Source organism: Elephas maximus, chromosome 22, assembly GCF_024166365.1.
Source record: "Elephas maximus indicus isolate mEleMax1 chromosome 22, mEleMax1 primary haplotype, whole genome shotgun sequence".
In the NCBI taxonomy this organism is placed as follows: domain Eukaryota; kingdom Metazoa; phylum Chordata; class Mammalia; order Proboscidea; family Elephantidae; genus Elephas; species Elephas maximus.
Genome location: NC_064840.1, coordinates 11,316,078 through 11,332,985, shown reverse-complemented (window position 1 = coordinate 11,332,985; position 16,908 = coordinate 11,316,078). Strand labels below are relative to the sequence as shown.

Genomic DNA, 16,908 nt, shown 5'->3' with positions numbered 1-16,908 from the left:
GGGGCGTGGAATGGGCTCCCCCCGCCCGGCCACGCAGTTGGTGCGGCCCGCAGGCTCCGCCCCCTTCCGTCTCCGTCCGCCGGGCCCGCATGGCGGCCGGCACGCGTCCCGCGGCCGGATCCCGGTCCCGCGCGGCCATGGCCCAGTGGCGGAAGAAGAAGGGGCTCCGCAAACGCCGGGGCGCGGCCTCCCAGGCCCGCGGCAGCGACTCGGAGGACGGCGAGTTTGAGATTCAGGCGGAAGATGACTCCCGGGCCCGGAAGGTGGGAGTGCGGGGCTGGGATACGCGGGGGGGCCGGCACGTTTGCGATCCGGGCGCTGAGAGCCGTGCTGCCGCGGCCTCGGTTTCCCCGCTGTGGGGTGGACACGGCTGAGGGTAGGGGTCGGGTCCGCCTGCCCGGCGGCCTGAGCATGGGTCTCGGGGTTTGCCGGGGCTGGAGACTCCCGGTTCCGGTGGCCCGTGCGGTGCCTGCAGGCGTTGCAGCCTGGCTTCTGATAGCGCGCTACCTCATTGGCTACCTTCTGCCCAGGGGGCGAGTCCTAGCCTCCATTCGTCCAATGAAAAGTGCGGGTGAAGGTCTGACTTTGTGAGTTTGGGGGATTCTTGGGAGGTTGCTGTAGGGAGAGGGCTGAGAGACTCACGCCCCTACATCTCCTGGAAAACTAATAATAAATGAAACTTGGCGCTTGTTGAGCGCTTACCACGTGCCGGACCCCGTGCTAAGAGCTTTTTACTTGCCTTATTCAATCCTCACACCAATTCGGTCATCTAAGTACTGGGATCCCCATTTTCCTGACGAGGAGACTGAGACCTAGAGGGGTGAAACAAGTTGACCAAGACCTCACAGTTTGTGAGTGGCATGTTGTTGTTTTGTGCCATCGGGTGGATTCTGACTCACATGCAGAGGAGGACTGCACTCCTTGAGAGCAGGTGCCAGATGAGACCTCGTTCCACCGTTTCCCCACCCCAGCCTCATCAGGTGCCTGGCACACAGTAGGTGCTCTGTAAGTGCTGAAGGCACTGAACAGCACAAGAGGGCAGAGATCGTAGTAAGTGCCAAAGAAGAGGAGCTCACACAGTCGTTCAGACCCATGGCTTTGTCGTGACGCAGCCCTGCGTTCAAATCTGCCCCAACCTTGTACTGGTTGTGGGACGTTGGTTGTTGTTGTTGGGTGCCGTTGAGTTAATTCCGACGCGTAATGACCCCGTGTGACAGGGTAGAACTGTTCCATAGGGTTTTCTAGGTTGTAATTTTTACAGGAGCGGATCGCCAGGTCTTTTCTCCTGCAGAGTTGCTGGTGAGTAAGGCAGGTAACCACTGACCTTTTGGTTAGCAGCCGAGTGCTTAACCATTGCGCCACCAGGGCTCCTTTTGTGGGAAATTGGAGAAGGTGCTTAACCTCTCTGTGCCTCGGTTTGCACATCCATGGAAGGCAGGTGATTTTATGTGCCTCGAAGACTGTGGAAAGGATTAAATGACAGGGTATGTACGTTTATGCATCCCTTCAGTGAATATTGCTAGGACATCATGTGTTCCTGCCACTTTGTTTTTGTGTACCTAGAGCAAGAAACTCAAACCAAACATGTTGCTGTCAAGTTGCGATTCCAACTCACAGTGACCCTGTAGGACAGAGAAGAACTGCCCCATAGGGTTTCCAAGAAGCAGCTGGTGGATTTGAAGTGCTGACCTTTTGGTTAGCAGCTAAACTCTTTCGGCCCCCCCCCCGAAGAAAACCAGTTTATTTGACAAACGAGAACATGACTCCAGAGATATAACCTATTGTCTTAGTCATCTAGTACTGCTGTAACAGAAAGTAGGTGGCAGCCAAACTCTTAACTACTGTTTCACCAGGGTTCCTATCTAGAGCAGGGGTTGTAAATTTTTCCTATAAAAGGGTGTGGTGGTAAATAGTTCAGGCATGTGGGCCAGTTAGTCTCTGCCTTTTTTGTTTGAATTTTTCAGTCTTTTAAGAAATGTAGAAACCATTCCTAGCTCACAGGCTGTACAAAACAGGCTGCAGCCTTGACCTAGAGAATCATAGTGGAAAGAACATAGACCCTGAAGCCAGTATTCAAACCCCTGAACCCCACTTGCTGGCCGTATGACCTTGGGCAGGTCACTTCCCCTTTCTGAGCCTCTGTTCCCTTCTCTGTGAAATGGACATAATAATAGTGTCTATCTCACAGCCCTCCCAGGGCTGTGATGAGGAGTAAGTGGGTTAATTTATGTGACTGTTCAGAGAGGCACCTGACGTATCGTAAGTGTAGTGTCAGTTTAAGCTTATTATTAATTAGTGCTCCATAAATGTTTCTGAGAGGAAAGGGATCAGCCTTATAGTCTGAGAAGGCTCCGCAGAGGCGGCATCCGGTTGGATTCAGCTTAAAGGACAAGTGGAACCTGGACAGGCAGAGAGAAGGTCAGGGGAGACAGAGGCCAGAGTTGGGGTGGGGTGAGTCAGAAAGGAGATTGGGGAGGGGGCCAGCACAGCTTGGAAGAGTAGTACCTTATACAAAGTAGGTGTTTTCATTGACTTCTTACAGGTTTTAATTTCGAGAGCTCTGAATGACAGGCCAGGGCGATGGTGATGATGTTGATGATAGTACTACCAGCTGTGTGCTGGACCCTACTCTAAGTTTTCCACTTACCCATTTAATCTTCACAACAACTCAGTGAGGCAGATGCTCTTGTTATCCCTATTTTCCGATGTGGAAACTGAGGCTCAGGGAGATTAAGTCACTTGCTTGAGGTCTCACAGCTGGTAAGTTACAGAACTGGGATTCAAACCCAGGCAGCGTGTCTCCAGAGTCCACGTTCTGAACCTCTGGCTTGTCCTGGCCCAGGCACAGGAGAGACAGTTAGCAGAGAAATCATGTGATTTGTGAGGATAATTGGTTTGAATCAGGGAGAAACTGGCAACAGGACAGTCTCTTCTCCTGCCCCCAGCGCCTAGAGTGATGCTGCCTCTGTTCTTCCCTTCCAGCTGGGCCCTGGCAGACCGCTGCCCACCTTCCCCACCTCAGAATGCACCTCGGATGTGGAGCCAGACACCCGGGAGATGGTGCGAGCACAGAACAAGAAGAAGAAGAAATCAGGAGGCTTCCAGTCTATGGGTGGGTTAGCCAGGCATCCGGGGGCCTTAGGGAAGCAGTAACAGGGGTCATCATAGCCTCTGCACTCGATTACTGATGTCTGCGCTGGGCCCAGCACTGTGGTGAGTGGCTGAGGCAGCAGACATGGTCTCTAGGCATTCAGGGCCTGACACGTAGGAGAACAGTCAGAGCAGGACTTGGAAAAGGCAATGCCAGTGCAGGAACAGGCAAAGACATTTGGGGATTTAGTGCACGACAAAACTGCATTTCACACCAAGGGGCAAAGTGGATTAGTTGGGCAGTGGTGTTGGAACACCAGGCCAGCTCTTTGGAAATAAAGCTGATCCTTCTGCCTTGCTCTTTACAGATCAGTAGCAGCTGGAGCAAAGATTTGAATGTCAAAGTGAATATTTTTATGATCTTAGGAGGGAAAAGAAGGCCTTATAAGTGTGGGCACTACTTAGTCTCACTTTTTTTTTTAAACTAAGCATGCATTTGGCCAAAAAACACTATAAACAAATTAAAATAAATGCCGTATTTGTAACCTATGGGACAAAGGGTTGGTATCCCTCATATACAAAGAGTTCTTTCAAATCAATAAGAAAAAGACAGATACCCTGGTAGAGAAATGGGAGAAGGAAATGAATAGACAGTTCACAAAAGGAATCTTAGATGGCCAATTGATAAACTGCAAAGTGTGCTAAGCTTCATCAGAAATCAAAGAAAAACAAGTAACATCTACGTATGGCAATATTTTGCCATTCCGAACAGCAAAGATGAAAAATTGACCAAAAAGTGTAGCTAAGGCTGTGGTGCTTTCCTGTCTCCAAGCTTTTCCAGTATCCTCCCATCTCCACACTCTTGAGTCATATTTAGTCTCCAAAGGCTGCCTCCTCTCCCATGTGTCTCACTTCTCAGCACCCACACCTGCACCTTGTCCTTAACACGTTTTTTAAAAATATTTAGAAAATTTCAAACATAATTAAAAAAGAACCTAGCACAGTACAGTGAGTCTCCAGGTACCCATTACCCAGCTTCAGCAGGCTGTAACAGTCAGCCTTGTCTCATGCATATACTCCCCACCCCTGGGTGATTGCAGAGCTGATTGCAGACACCAGGCCATTGTATCCATAAATTCCTCGTATATGCCTTTGAAAGATGGCAGTATCTTCCCACACCTAAAACAGACAGTTCCAGAATTCCACCCTAGACCCAGTCTGGTTCAGAGTTCCCCAGTTGGTCACGACATTTTTAGACCATTTCATCAGTTTGATGGGATCAGAATCCAAATAAGGTTCACACACTGTGATCAGTTGTTTTGTTTCATTTAATCTGTACATTTCTCCTTCATTGCTTTTCTAAAGGGCCAGACAGTGAATATTTTCTGCCTTGTTACACCATTACAGTGTTAAAATAACCACAGATAATATGCAGGTGAGTGGGTATGACTGTTCCAATAAAACTTTATTAAAAAAAAAAAAAAGCGTTGGATTTGGCCCTAAGAAACCAGAGTCTGAGAAGTCTTCAGAGCCTGGAGGGGATTGATTGAGGACCTTTCCCTCTCTCTTCCTGAGGTGGCCTCTCCTACCAGGCCTGGTGTCTTCACTAATCAGTGCTGCTGGAAACACTTAAGGTACCTCAACTCAATTCTCGCAGCCCATCAAGAGAGGCACCATTATGGTCTCTGAGGCACAGATGAGGACCCTGAGGCACAGAGAGGCCAAGCCACTTGGGTTGCACAGCTGGGATTCGAATTTGTGTCTGTCGAGGGTAAATGTCGGAGGGGGTTCCCCAGACCCTTGACTGTTCCCCTGTCTCCCAGGCTTGAGCTACCCGGTGTTCAGAGGCATCATGAAGAAGGGCTACAAGGTGCCGACGCCGATCCAGAGGAAGGTACGAGGCAGTGGCTCAGTCTCGGGGGACGGGGTCGCTGGTTAAAAACCTAGCCCTCCTGTGTGGCCCCTTGACAGCCACCTCTTGTCCCAGCTGTCACATCTGTCATCTCTTACCCTGCTGAAGCTCCACCAAGCTTGCCTGTCTTAACCATGGAGGAAGGTCGACCCAGCAGACTGGAGGCTGAACCAGGCTTCTTTGCCCATCACGCCTCCCCAGGGCTGCCCACTCACTGCTGAGGCCCTGCCCAGGCAGCTCTCAGTGCCCCTTTCTCACCCAAGGCTCACGATTGCTGCCTGCAGATACTTGGTCGAGAGGGAGACAATGTTTCTCTGGGGTCCCAAGTACAAGGATTAGACAGGGAGGTAGAGTCTGACTCAACCGGAAGAATGCTCCAACAGTGGAAAGAATTTGGGGGTAGTGAGCTGCTTATCCCTGGAGGTGTGCAAACAGGCTCTTTCAAGAATGAGATCAGGGCTGGGTAACAGCCCCTTCCTATTCACTGAGATCTCTAGCTGGCCCACTCCCTGGAGACTTGAAGCTCTGGCTCACGTGGTATTAGGTGCAGGAGCTAACCACCCCCAACCCACCTCCCGCATGTGTTCCTCTCCAGACCATCCCAATGATCCTGGATGGCAAGGACGTGGTGGCCATGGCCCGGACAGGCAGCGGCAAGACGGCCTGCTTCCTCATCCCCATGTTTGAGCGACTCAAGGCCCACAGTGCCCAGACTGGGGCCCGTGCCCTCATCCTCTCACCCACCCGGGAGCTGGCTCTGCAGACCATGAAGTTCACCAAGGAGGTGTGTGAGCGCTGGGGTCAGGAACAGCCGGGCTGACTTGGGGACCCGTCAGGGAGTTTGGAGCAGGGAGGTGTGAATGGGCCGTGTCATTTTCTCTTACCTGGTCTCTCTCTCTCCACAGCTGGGCAAGTTCACAGGCCTCAAGACTGCCCTAATCCTGGGTGGGGACAAGTAAGAGCCCCTCCCCCCATGCCACAGTCACCACCATTCAAGCATATCCCTTTACCTCAAGGGCCGATGGAGCCCATGTTGCCTATTAATCATAGCAGCTTCTCTGCACATGCAAAAAAAACTAGCAAGGGGAAACACGCAATAACATGTGAAAGCAAATTGGCCACAAAGTACTGCAACACAAAGATAACAAGGTTCCAGAAAGTGAACTGTGGGTTCACAGTGTTAGTTTAGCTCACCAGTGGGTAATTTAGTATGAATATGTGTGTTTCTTTTTCCTTTTTAAATTTTACTTTATTGTTGTTGTTGAGAATATATGCAGTAAAACATACACCAATTCAACGATTTCTACACGTGCGATTCAGTGACACCAGTTACATTCTTGCAGTTGTGCAGCCACTCTCACTTTCCTTTTCTGAGTTGTTCCTTCTCCGTTAACGTAAACTCACTGCCCCCTGAGGTTCCTGTCTAATCTCTGGAGTTGCTGTTGTCAGATCGATACCATGTAAAAAACCACAAACCAAACCCATTCCCGTTGATTCGATTTTGACTCATAACAACCCTGTAGGACAGAGCAGAACTGCCCCACAGTGTTTCCAAGGAGTGGCTGGTGGATTCGAACTGCTGACCATTTGGTTAGCAGCTGAGCACTTAACCATTGTGCAACCAGGGTACCGTATAGATTTTAAAAGAGCATAATGCTCAAGGCAGACCTTTTTTACTAGTTTAGCTTAACTATTTGGTTTTAAAAAGACTTTAGGGGATGTTTTTGGTTTAAAGTTTAAGTCAGAGTAATAGTTTCAAGGGTTTATCCACCCCCCAAGACTCCAGAAATTCTAGAGTCAATGAGAATCTGAAATTTTGATCTGGGTGTCTATATTTTAATATGCCTCATCGTGGGTTGTTTAAAAGTTGAATGCATCGAAATTGAGGAATATTTATAATTGCTCAGATTTGCAATATATATTTCTTGACATGCTTGTTCCATCCTTCCAAGGTAGCAGGTGCCACACGTGTTTTACAGATGAGCAAACTGAGGAAGTGATAGGCCCAGGGCCACGCAACGATTCGGTAGTAGAGCTGAGCTCAGAGCCCAGTCTACTGTGGCCCACCTCCTACTTGTCCCACAGTCTCTCCCTCAAAGGCAGCCCTTCCTTACCCTTCTCCCAGAATGTCATTGTTGACAGTCACTCTTCATTCTGTTTTGCTTCTCAGTGTTCTTGTGTGTACATTATTATTTATTATCTCTAAAGCTTGTGATTGTCAGCCCTCTCTGGCCTAGGCCTGGCCCAGGATTCTGGCTGCTACAGGTGTCCTAAGGGTGTTTCAGAGGAAGATTAAAGTTAGGGATCTGTGCCTAAAAGATTTAATTAAGAACAAGCATTTAGACATTCAGAGAACCTGGCTGCTAGTTGGAGCCAGCAGTTCCAGGGTTAGTTGCTACGTGGTGCTGTGGGTCAGAGGTAGCTTTGTTACTCTCTGCAGCATGGGATCGTGGTAAGCTTTGTGGCTGAGCTCATCTCTTTGGGGAACTCTTGGTTGTAACCAATTTGTATGTTTCAACTTGTATCTCTTCGAGGCAGTGCCTCTGCCTAGCATCTCAGCTGCAGCCTTTCCTCAGCTCTAAGCCCAGGGTCTGTCTTTGTAGGGATGGGGTCAGGGGACTCACCTGGGGACTCATTTGGTTATAGAATGGGAGAGAGACTGAAGAGGCCTGTCCTGTCAAGCTAACACCTCCTCTCCTTCCTAGAATGGAAGACCAGTTTGCAGCCCTGCACGAAAATCCCGACATGTGAGTTTGTAAAACAGGGGTGATATTCTGGGGCCCCTTCCCCAGATGGCCACTGGCCAGGGAATGGGGGTGGTGGCCCTGGTCCTGGGGTGACCTGGTCTGTGTTCCCCCTTCCAGAATCATTGCTACCCCTGGACGGCTGGTGCATGTGGCTGTGGAGATGAGCCTGAAGCTGCAGAGCATGGAGTACGTGGTATTTGACGAGGCAGACAGGTAAGGCTGCGGGTACACCTGTGTGCTCCTGTCAGTGTTGGTTCCAAAGCTGGGAAAACAGAGGGGGCAGCGTTGGGCAGGAGGAAGCAGCTCTGCCGGAAGGGACCTGTGAGGGCAAGGCTGTAGGAGTATCAAAAAGAATAATAAAATTGCAATCACGTGATTTTTAAGTGATAAAAATAGCACAAAGCTAAGAGCCCAGACTCTGGAGCCAAAGAGGTGCGAGATCAGATCCCAGCCCTGCTACTTCCCAGCTCTGTGAACATGGGCCCCAATCACTGAAGATCTCTGGGCCTTGGTTGCCTCAGCTGTAAAATGGGGACAAGATAGCTTGTACCTCATAGGCTGGTTGTGAGGGTTAAATGAACTCATGAGTGTAAAGGACAGGAAGTCCCCGGGTTATGAATGAGATCCATTCCTAACTCTGTAATTAAGTCGAATTTGTAGGTAAGTTGGAACAGGTACATACGGTTCTTAGTTAGCGTCAGTTAGTCAAATGTTTGTCTTCGTATACAGGATATATTTTACTTTTTTTTTTTTAATTTTGTACTCTAAGTGAAAATTTGCAGATCGAGTCAGTCTCATACAAATATTTATATGCACATTCCTATATACTCCTAGTTGCTTTCTCCCTAATGAGACCACAAACTCCTCTCCACCCTCTTATTTCCATGCCCATTCAGCCAGCTTCTGACCCTCTTTGCCTTCTCATCTCCCCTCCAGACAGGAGCTGCCCACATAGTCTCATGTGTCTACATGATCCAAGAAGTTCACTCCTTACCAGTATCATTTTCTCTCCTATAGTCCAGTCTAATCCCTGTCTGAAGAGTTCAGTTTGGGAATGGTTCCTGTCTTGGGCTAACAGAAGGTCTGGGGACTATGACCTCTGTGGTTCTTCTAATCTCAGTCAGACCATTAAGTCTAGTCTTTTTACGAGACTTTGAAGTCTGCATCCCACTGCTCTGCTGCTCCCTCAGGGGTTCTCTGTTGTGTTTCCTATCAGGGCAGTCCTCGGTTATAGCTGGGCACCACCTAGTTCTTCTGGTCTCAGGCTGATATAGTCTCTAGTTTATGTGGCCCTTTCTGTCTCTTGGGCTCATGATTACCTTGTGTCTTTGGTGTTCTTCATTCTTCTTTGCTCCAGGTGGGTTGAGACCAATTCATGCATCTTAGATGGCTGCTTGCTAGTGTTTAAGACCCCAGATGCCATTGTCCAAAGTGGGATGCAGAATGTTTTCTTAATAGATTTTATTATGCCAGTTGACCTAGATGTCCCCTGAAACGCAATCTCTGCCCCTGCTACGCTGGCCTTCAGAGTGTTCAGTTTTTATTCAGGAAACTTCTTTACTTTTGGTTTAGTCCAGTTGTGCTGACCTCTCCTGTATTGTATGTCGTCTTTCCCTTCACCTAAAATACTTCTTGTCTACTATCTAATGAGTGAATACCCCTCTCTCTCCCTCCCTGCATACTCATAACCGTTAAGAATATTTTCTTCTCTGTTTAAACTATTTCTCGAGTTCTTATAATAGTGCTCTCATACAGTATTTGTCCTTTTGAAAACTAATTTCACTCAGCATAATGCCTTCCAGATTCTTCCATGTTATGAAATGTTTCACAGATTCATTATTGTTCTTTATCGATGCATAGTATTCCATTGCGTGAATATACCATAATTTATTTATTCATCTCTTGATGGGCATCTTGGTTTCTTCCATCTTTTTGCCATTGTAAACAGTGCTGCAGTGAACATGGGTGTGCATATATTTGTTCGTGTAAAAGCTGTTATTTCTCTAGGATATGTTCCAAGGAGTGGGATTGCTGGATCGTATGGTAGTTCTATTTCGAGTTTTTTAAGGAAACACCAAATCGATTTCCAAAGTGGCCGTACCATTTGACCTCCCCAACCAGCAGTGTGTAAGTGTTCCCGTCTCTCTGCAACCTCTCCAACATTTATTATTTTGTGTTTTTTTGGATTAATGCCAGCCTTGTTGGAGTGAGATGGAATCTCACTGTAGTTTTGATTTGCATTTCTCTAATGGCTAATGATCATGAACACCTGAATGTCTTCTTAGTGAAGTGCCTGTTCATATCCTTTGCCCATTTTTTAATTGGGTTATTTGTCTTTTCGTAGTTAAGTTTTTGCAGTATCGTGTAGATTTTAGAGATCAGACGCCGATTGGAAGTGTCATAGCTAAAAACTTTTCCCAGTCTGTAGGTAACCTTTTTTCTCTTTTAGTGAAGTCTTTGGATGAGCGTAGGTGTTTGATTTTTAGGAGCTCCCAGTTATCTAGTTTCTCTTCTGATATTTGTGCGTTGTTAGTAATGTTTTGTATACTGTTTATGCCATGTATTAGGGCTCTTAGCATTGTACCTATTTTTTCTTCCATGATCTTTATTGTTATAGATTTTATATTTGGCTCTGTGATCCATTTTGAGTTAATTTTTGTGCATGGTGTGAGGTATGGGCCTTGTTTCATTTATTCGCAGATGGATATCCAGTTATGCTAGCACCATTTGTTAAAAAGACTGTCTTTTCCCCATTTAACTGACTTTGGGCCTTTGTCAAATATCAGCTGCTCATATGTGGATAGATTTATGTCTGGATTCTCAATTCTGTTCCATTGGTCTATGTATGTGTTGTTGTACCAATACCAGGCTGTTTTGACTACTGTGGCAGTATAATAGTTTCTTTAAAATTAGGTAGTGTGAGGCCTCCCACTTTGTTCTTCTTTTTCAGTAATGCTTTACTTCTCCAGGGCCTCTTTCCCTTCCATATGAAGTTGGTGATTTGCTTCTCCATCTCATTAAAAAATGTTGTTGGAATTTGGATCGGAATTGCATTGTACCTATACATCACTTTTGGTAGAATAGACATTTTTACAATGTTGAGTCTTCCTATCTATGTGCAAGGTGTTTTTCCAATTACGTAGGTCTCTTTTTGTTTCTAGCAGTAGTGTCTTGTAGTTTTATTTGTATAGGTCTCTCATGTTTCTGGAAACCCCGGTGGCGTAGTGGTTCAGTGCTATGGCTGCTAACCAAGAGGTCAGCAGTTCAAATCCATCAGGCACTCCTTGGAAAACCCTATGGGGCAGTTCTACTCTGTCCTATAGGGTCGCTATGAGTCGGAATCAACTCGAGGGCAGTGGGTTTGGTTTTTGGTTTATGTTTCTGGTAAGATTTATTCCTAAGTATTTTATCTTCTTGGGGGCTACTGTAAATGGTATTGACTTGGTGATTTCCTCTTTGATGTTCTTTTTGTTGACATAGAGGAATCCAACTGATTTTTGTGTGTTTATCTTGTATCCTGATATTCTGCTGAACTATTAGTTTCAGTAGTTACTTAAGGATTCTTTAGGGTTTTCTGTGTATAAGATAATGTCATCTGTAAATAAAGATACTTTTTATTTCTTCCTTACCAATCTGGATGCCGTTTATTTCTTTATCTAGCCTAGTTGCTCTGGCTAGCACCTCCAGCACATTGTTGAATATAGAGTGGTGATAAAGCGCATCCTTGTCTGGTTCCCGTTCTCAAGGGGAATGCTTTCAGACTCTCTCCATTTAGGATGATGTTGGGCTGTTGGCTTTGTATAAATGCCCTTTATTATTTTGAGGAAAATTCCTTCTATTCCTATTTGCTGAGAGTTTTTATCATGAATGGGTGTTGAACTTTGTCACATGCCTTTTTTGAATTGATAAGATCATGTGGTTCTTGTCTTTTGTTTTATTTATATGATGGATTACATTGTTTATCTGATGTTGAATCATCCCTGCATACCTGACATGAATCCCACATGGTCATGGGGAATTATTTTTTTGATATGTTGTCCAATTCTGTAGGCTAGAATTTTGTTGAGGATTTTTGCATCTAAGTTCATAAGGGATATAGGTCTGTAATTTTCTTGTCTGTGTGCTGTCTTTACGTGGTTTTGGTATCAGGGATATGCTGGCTTCATAGAATGAGTTTGGGAGTATTCATCCTTTTCTACGCTCTGAAATACCTTTAGTAGTGGTGGTGTTAATTCTTCTTTGAAAGTTTGGTAGAACTCTGCAGTGAAGCTGTCCGGGCCAGGGCTTTTTTTCTTTGGGAGTTTTTTAATTACTTTTTCAATCTTTTCTTTTGTTATGGGTTTATTTAGTTGTTCTACCTCTCTTTGTGTTAGTTTGGGTAGGTAGTGTGTTTCTAGAAATGCATCCATTTCTTCTAGGTTTTCAAATTTGTTAGAGTACAATTCTTTGTAGTAATCTGATATGATTCTTTTAATTTCAGTTGGGTCTGTTGTAATATCGCCCATCTCATCCCTTATCCGGGTTATTTGCTTCCTCTCCTGTTTTTCTTTTGTCAGTTTGACCAGTGGTTTATCAATTTTGTCAGTTTTTTCAAAGAACCAGCTTTTGGTCTTGTTAACTCTTTCAGTTGCTTTTCTGTTCTCTATTTAATTCTGCTCTAACTTTTATTATTTGCCTTCTTCTGGCATCTGAGGGTTTCTTGTGTTGCTCTCTATTTGTTCAAGTTGTAGGGATAATTCTTTGATTTTGGCCCTTCTTTTTGTATGTGTGCATTTATTGATACAAATTGACCTCTGAGCACAGCTTTCGCTGTCCCAAGGGTTTTGATAGAAAGTGTCTTCATTCTCATTGGATTCTATGAATTTCTTTATTCCATCCTTAATATCTTCCATAGCCCAGTCGTTTTTGAGCAGGGTGTTGCTCAGTTTCCAAGTGTTTGATTTCTTTTCCCTGCTTTTTCTGTTACTTATTTCTACTTTTATGGCCTATGGTCAGAGAAGATGCTTTGTAATATTTCGATGTTTTGGATTCTGCTAAGGCATGCTTTATGACCTAATATATGGTCTATTCTAGAGAATGTTCCATGTGCACTAGAAAAGAAAGTACATTTTGCTGCTTTTGGGTGGAGTGTTCTGTATATGTCTATGAGGTCAAGTTGGTTGATTGTGACATTTAGATCTTCAATGTCTTTATTGAGCTTCTTTCTGGATGTGCTGTTCTTCACTGAAAGTGATGTGTTGAAGTCTCCTACTATTATTGTGGAGCTGTCTGTCTCACTTTTCAATGCTGTGAGAGTTTGCTTTATGTATCTTGAAGCCCTGTCATTGGGTGCATAAATATTTAATATGGTTATATCGTCCTGGTGTATTGTCCCTTTAATCATTATATAGTGCCCTTCCTTATCCGTTGTGGTGGATTTAATTTTAAAGTCTATTTTGTCAGAAATTAATATTGCTACTCCTGCTCTTATTCAATTGTTGTTTGCTTGATATATTTTTTTCCATCCTTTGGGTTTTAGTTTGTTTGTGTTCTAAGTCTAAGGTGTGTCTCTTGTAGGCAGCATACAGGTGGATCATGGTTTTTTGTCCGTTCTGCCACTCTGTCTTTATTGGTGCATTTAGTCTATTTACATTCAGCGTAATTTTGGATAGGTATGAGTTTAGCGCTGTCATTTTGATGTCTCTTTTAGTGTGTTGTTTCTTTTCCCACTTAATTTTTTTGTAATGAGAAGTTTATGTATTGTCTTTTCCTCTTATTCATTGTTGTTGATTTTGTTTTTGCTGAGTCTTTATTTTTTTCTTGTATTTATTTATTTATTTTTAATAATTTTTATTGTGCTTTAAGTGAAAGTTTACAAATCAAGTCAGTCGGTCATATATAAGCTTATATACACCTTACTCCATACTCCCACTTACTCTCCCCCTCATGAGTCAGCCCGCTCCCTCCTTCCAGTCTCTCCTTTCATGACGACTTTGCCATTTTCTAACCCTCTCTACCCTCCTATCTCCCCTCCAGACAGGAGATGCCAACACAGTCTCAAGTGTCCACCAGATACAAGTAGCTCACTCTTCGTCAGCATCTCTCTCCAACCCATTGTCCAGTCCCCTCCATGTCTGATGAGTTGTCTTCGGGAATGGTTCCTGTCCTGGGCCAACAAGGTTTGGGGACCATGACCGCCGGGATTCTTCTAGTCTCAGTCAGACCATTAAGTCTGGTCTTTTTATGAGAATTTGGGGTCTGCATCCCACTGTTCTCCTGCTCCCTCAGGGGTTCTCTGTTGTGCTCCCTGTCAGGGCAGTCATCGGTGGTGGCCGGGCACCATCTAGTTCTTTTGGTCTCAGGATGATGTAAGTCTGTGGTTCCTGTGGCCCTTTCTGTCTCTTGGGCTCATAGTTATCGTGTGACCTTGGTGTTCTTCATTCTCCTTTGATCCAGGTGGGTTGAGACCAATTGATGCATCTTAGATGGCCGCTTGTTAGCATTTAAGACCCCAGACGCCACGGTTCAAAGTGGGATGCAGAATGTTTTCATGATAGAATTATTTTGCCAATTGACTTAGAAGTCCCCTTAAGCCATTGTCCCCAAACCCCCGCCCTTGCTCCGCTGACCTTCGAAGCATTCATTTTATCCCAGAAACTTCTTTGCTTTTGGTCCAGTCCAGTTGAGCTGACCTTCCGTGTATTGCGTATTGTCCTTCCGTTCACCTAAAGTAGTTCTTACCTACTAACTAATCAGTAAAAAACCCTCTCCCACCCTCCCTCCCTCCCCCGCCCTGTAACCACAAAAGTATGTGTTCTTCTCACTTTATACTATTTTTCAAGTTCCTGTAATAGTGGTCTTACACAATATTTGTCCTTTTGCCTCTGACTAATTTCACTCAGCATAATGCCTTCCAGGTTCCTCCATGTTATGAAATGTTTCACAGATTCGTCACTGTTCTTTATTGATGCATAGTATTCCATCGTGTGTACATACCACAATTTATTTAACCATTCATCCGTTGATGGACACCTTGGTTGCTTCCAGCTTTTTGCTATTGTAAACAGAGCTGCAATAAACATGGGTGTGCATATATCTGTTCGTGTAAAGGCTCTTATTTCTCTAGGATATATTCCGAGGAGTGGGATTTCTGGGTTGTATGGTAGTTCTATTTCTAACTTTTTAAGAAAACGCCAAATCGATTTCCAGAGTGGTTGTACCATTTTACATTCCCACCAGCAGTGTATAAGAGTTCCAATCTCTCCGCAGCCTCTCCGACATTTATTATTTTGTGTTTTTTGGATTAATGCCAGCCGTGTTGGAGTGAGATGGAATCTCATTGTAGTTTTAATTTGCGTTTCTCTAATGGCTAATGATCGAGAGCATTTTCTCATGTATCTGTTAGCTGCCTGAATATCTTCTTTAGTGAAGTGCCTGTACATATCTTTTGCCCACTTCTTGATTGGGTTGTTTGTCTTTTTGTGGTTGAGTTTTAACAGAATCATATAGATTTTAGAGAACAGGCGCTGGTTGGAGATGTCATAGCTGAAAATTCTTTCCCAATCGGTAGGTAGTCTTTTTGCTCTTTTGGTGAAGTCTTTAGATGAGCATAGGTGTTTGATTTTTAGGAGCTCCCAGTTATCTGGTTTCTCTTTATCATTTTTGGTAATGTTTTATGTTCTGTTTATGCCTTGTATTAGGGCTCCTAACATTGTCCCTATTTTTTCTTCCATGATCTTTATCATTTTAGTCGTTATGTTTAGGTCTTTGATCCACTTGGAGTTAGTTTTTGTGCATGGTGTGAGGTATGGGTCCTGTTTAATTTTTTTGCAAATGGATATCCAGTTATGCCAGCACCATTTGTTAAAAAGACTATCTTTTCCCTAATTAACTGTCACTGGACCTTTGTCAACTATCAGCTGCTCTTATGTGGATGGATTTGTATCTGGGTTCTCAATTCTGTTCCATCGGTCTGTGTGCCTGTTGTTGTACCAGTACCAGGCTGTTTTGACTACTGTGGGTGTATAATATGTTCTAAAATCAAGTAGAGTGAGGCCTCCCACTTTCTTCTTTTTCAGTAATGGTTTACTTATCCGGGGCTTCTTTCTCTTCCATACGAAGTTGGTGATTGAAAAATGTCATTGGAATTTGGATCGGAAGTGTATTGTATGTATAGATGGCTTTTGGTAGAATAGACATTTTCACTATGTTAAGTCTTCCTATCCATGAGCAAGGTATGTTTTTCCACTTATGTAGGTCCTTTTTAGTTTCTTGCACTAGTACTTTGTAGTTTTCTTTGTAAAGGTTTTTTACATCTTTGGTAAGATTTATTCCTAAGTATTTTATCTTCTTGGGGGCTACTGTGAATGGTATTGATTTGGTGATTTCCTCTTCGATGTTCTTTTTGTTGATGTAGAGGAATCCAAGTGATTTTTGTATGTTTATCTTGTAACCTGAGACTCTGCCAAACTCTTCTATTAGTTTCAGTAGTTTTCTGGAGGATTCCTTAGGGTTTTTTGTGTATAAGATCATGTCATCTGCAAATAGAGATAATTTTACTTCCTCCTTGCCAATCCGGATGCCCTTTATTTCTTTGTCTAGCCTAATTGCTCTGGCTAGGACCTCTAGCACAATGTTGAATAAGAGCAGTGATAAAGGGCATCCTTGTCTGGTTCCCGTTCTCAAGGGAAATGCTTTCAGGCTCTCTCCATTTAGAGTGATGTTGCTGTTGGCTTTGCATTAAAAAAAAAAAAAAAAAAAATGCCCTTTATTATGTTGAGGAATTTTCCTTCAATTCCTATTTTGCTGAGAGTTTTTATCATAAATGGGTGTTGGACTTTGTCAGATGCCTTTTCTGCATCAATTGATAAGATCATGTGGTTTTATTTATATGGTGGATTACATTAATGGTTTTTCTAATATTAAACCAGCCTTGCATACCTGGTATAAATCCCACTTGGTCGTGGTGGATTATTTTTTTGATATGTTGTTGAATTCTATTGGCTAGAATTTTGTTGAGGATTTTTGCATCTATGTTCATGAGGGATATAGGTCTGTAATTTTCTTTTTTTGTGATGTCTTTACCTGGTTTTGGTATCAGGGATGTGGTGGCTTCATAGAATGAGTTAGGTGGTATTCCGTCATTTTCTATGCTTTGAAGTACCTTTAGTAGTAGTGGTG

At 44.2% G+C, this 16,908-nt stretch overlaps 1 protein-coding gene across 2 annotated transcripts in view; it reads left to right on the top strand.

The window, feature by feature from the left end:
- The first annotated feature begins 52 nt into the window (after positions 1-52).
- The window catches only part of DDX54 (DEAD-box helicase 54), a 33,865-nt gene continuing 17,009 nt past the window's right edge, over positions 53-16,908 (top strand). Inside the window, exons 1-7 of one of the 2 annotated variants that reach the window (XM_049866876.1) lie at positions 53-263; positions 2,983-3,112; positions 4,914-4,984; positions 5,598-5,786; positions 5,908-5,957; positions 7,708-7,749; positions 7,867-7,962. In XM_049866876.1, coding sequence (XP_049722833.1) covers positions 90-263; positions 2,983-3,112; positions 4,914-4,984; positions 5,598-5,786; positions 5,908-5,957; positions 7,708-7,749; positions 7,867-7,962 — 752 coding nt within the window. In that variant the 5' untranslated portion in view covers positions 53-89. The remainder of the gene's footprint in view (positions 264-2,982; positions 3,113-4,913; positions 4,985-5,597; positions 5,787-5,907; positions 5,958-7,707; positions 7,750-7,866; positions 7,963-16,908) is intronic. The other variant, XM_049866875.1, reaches the window with a different exon arrangement.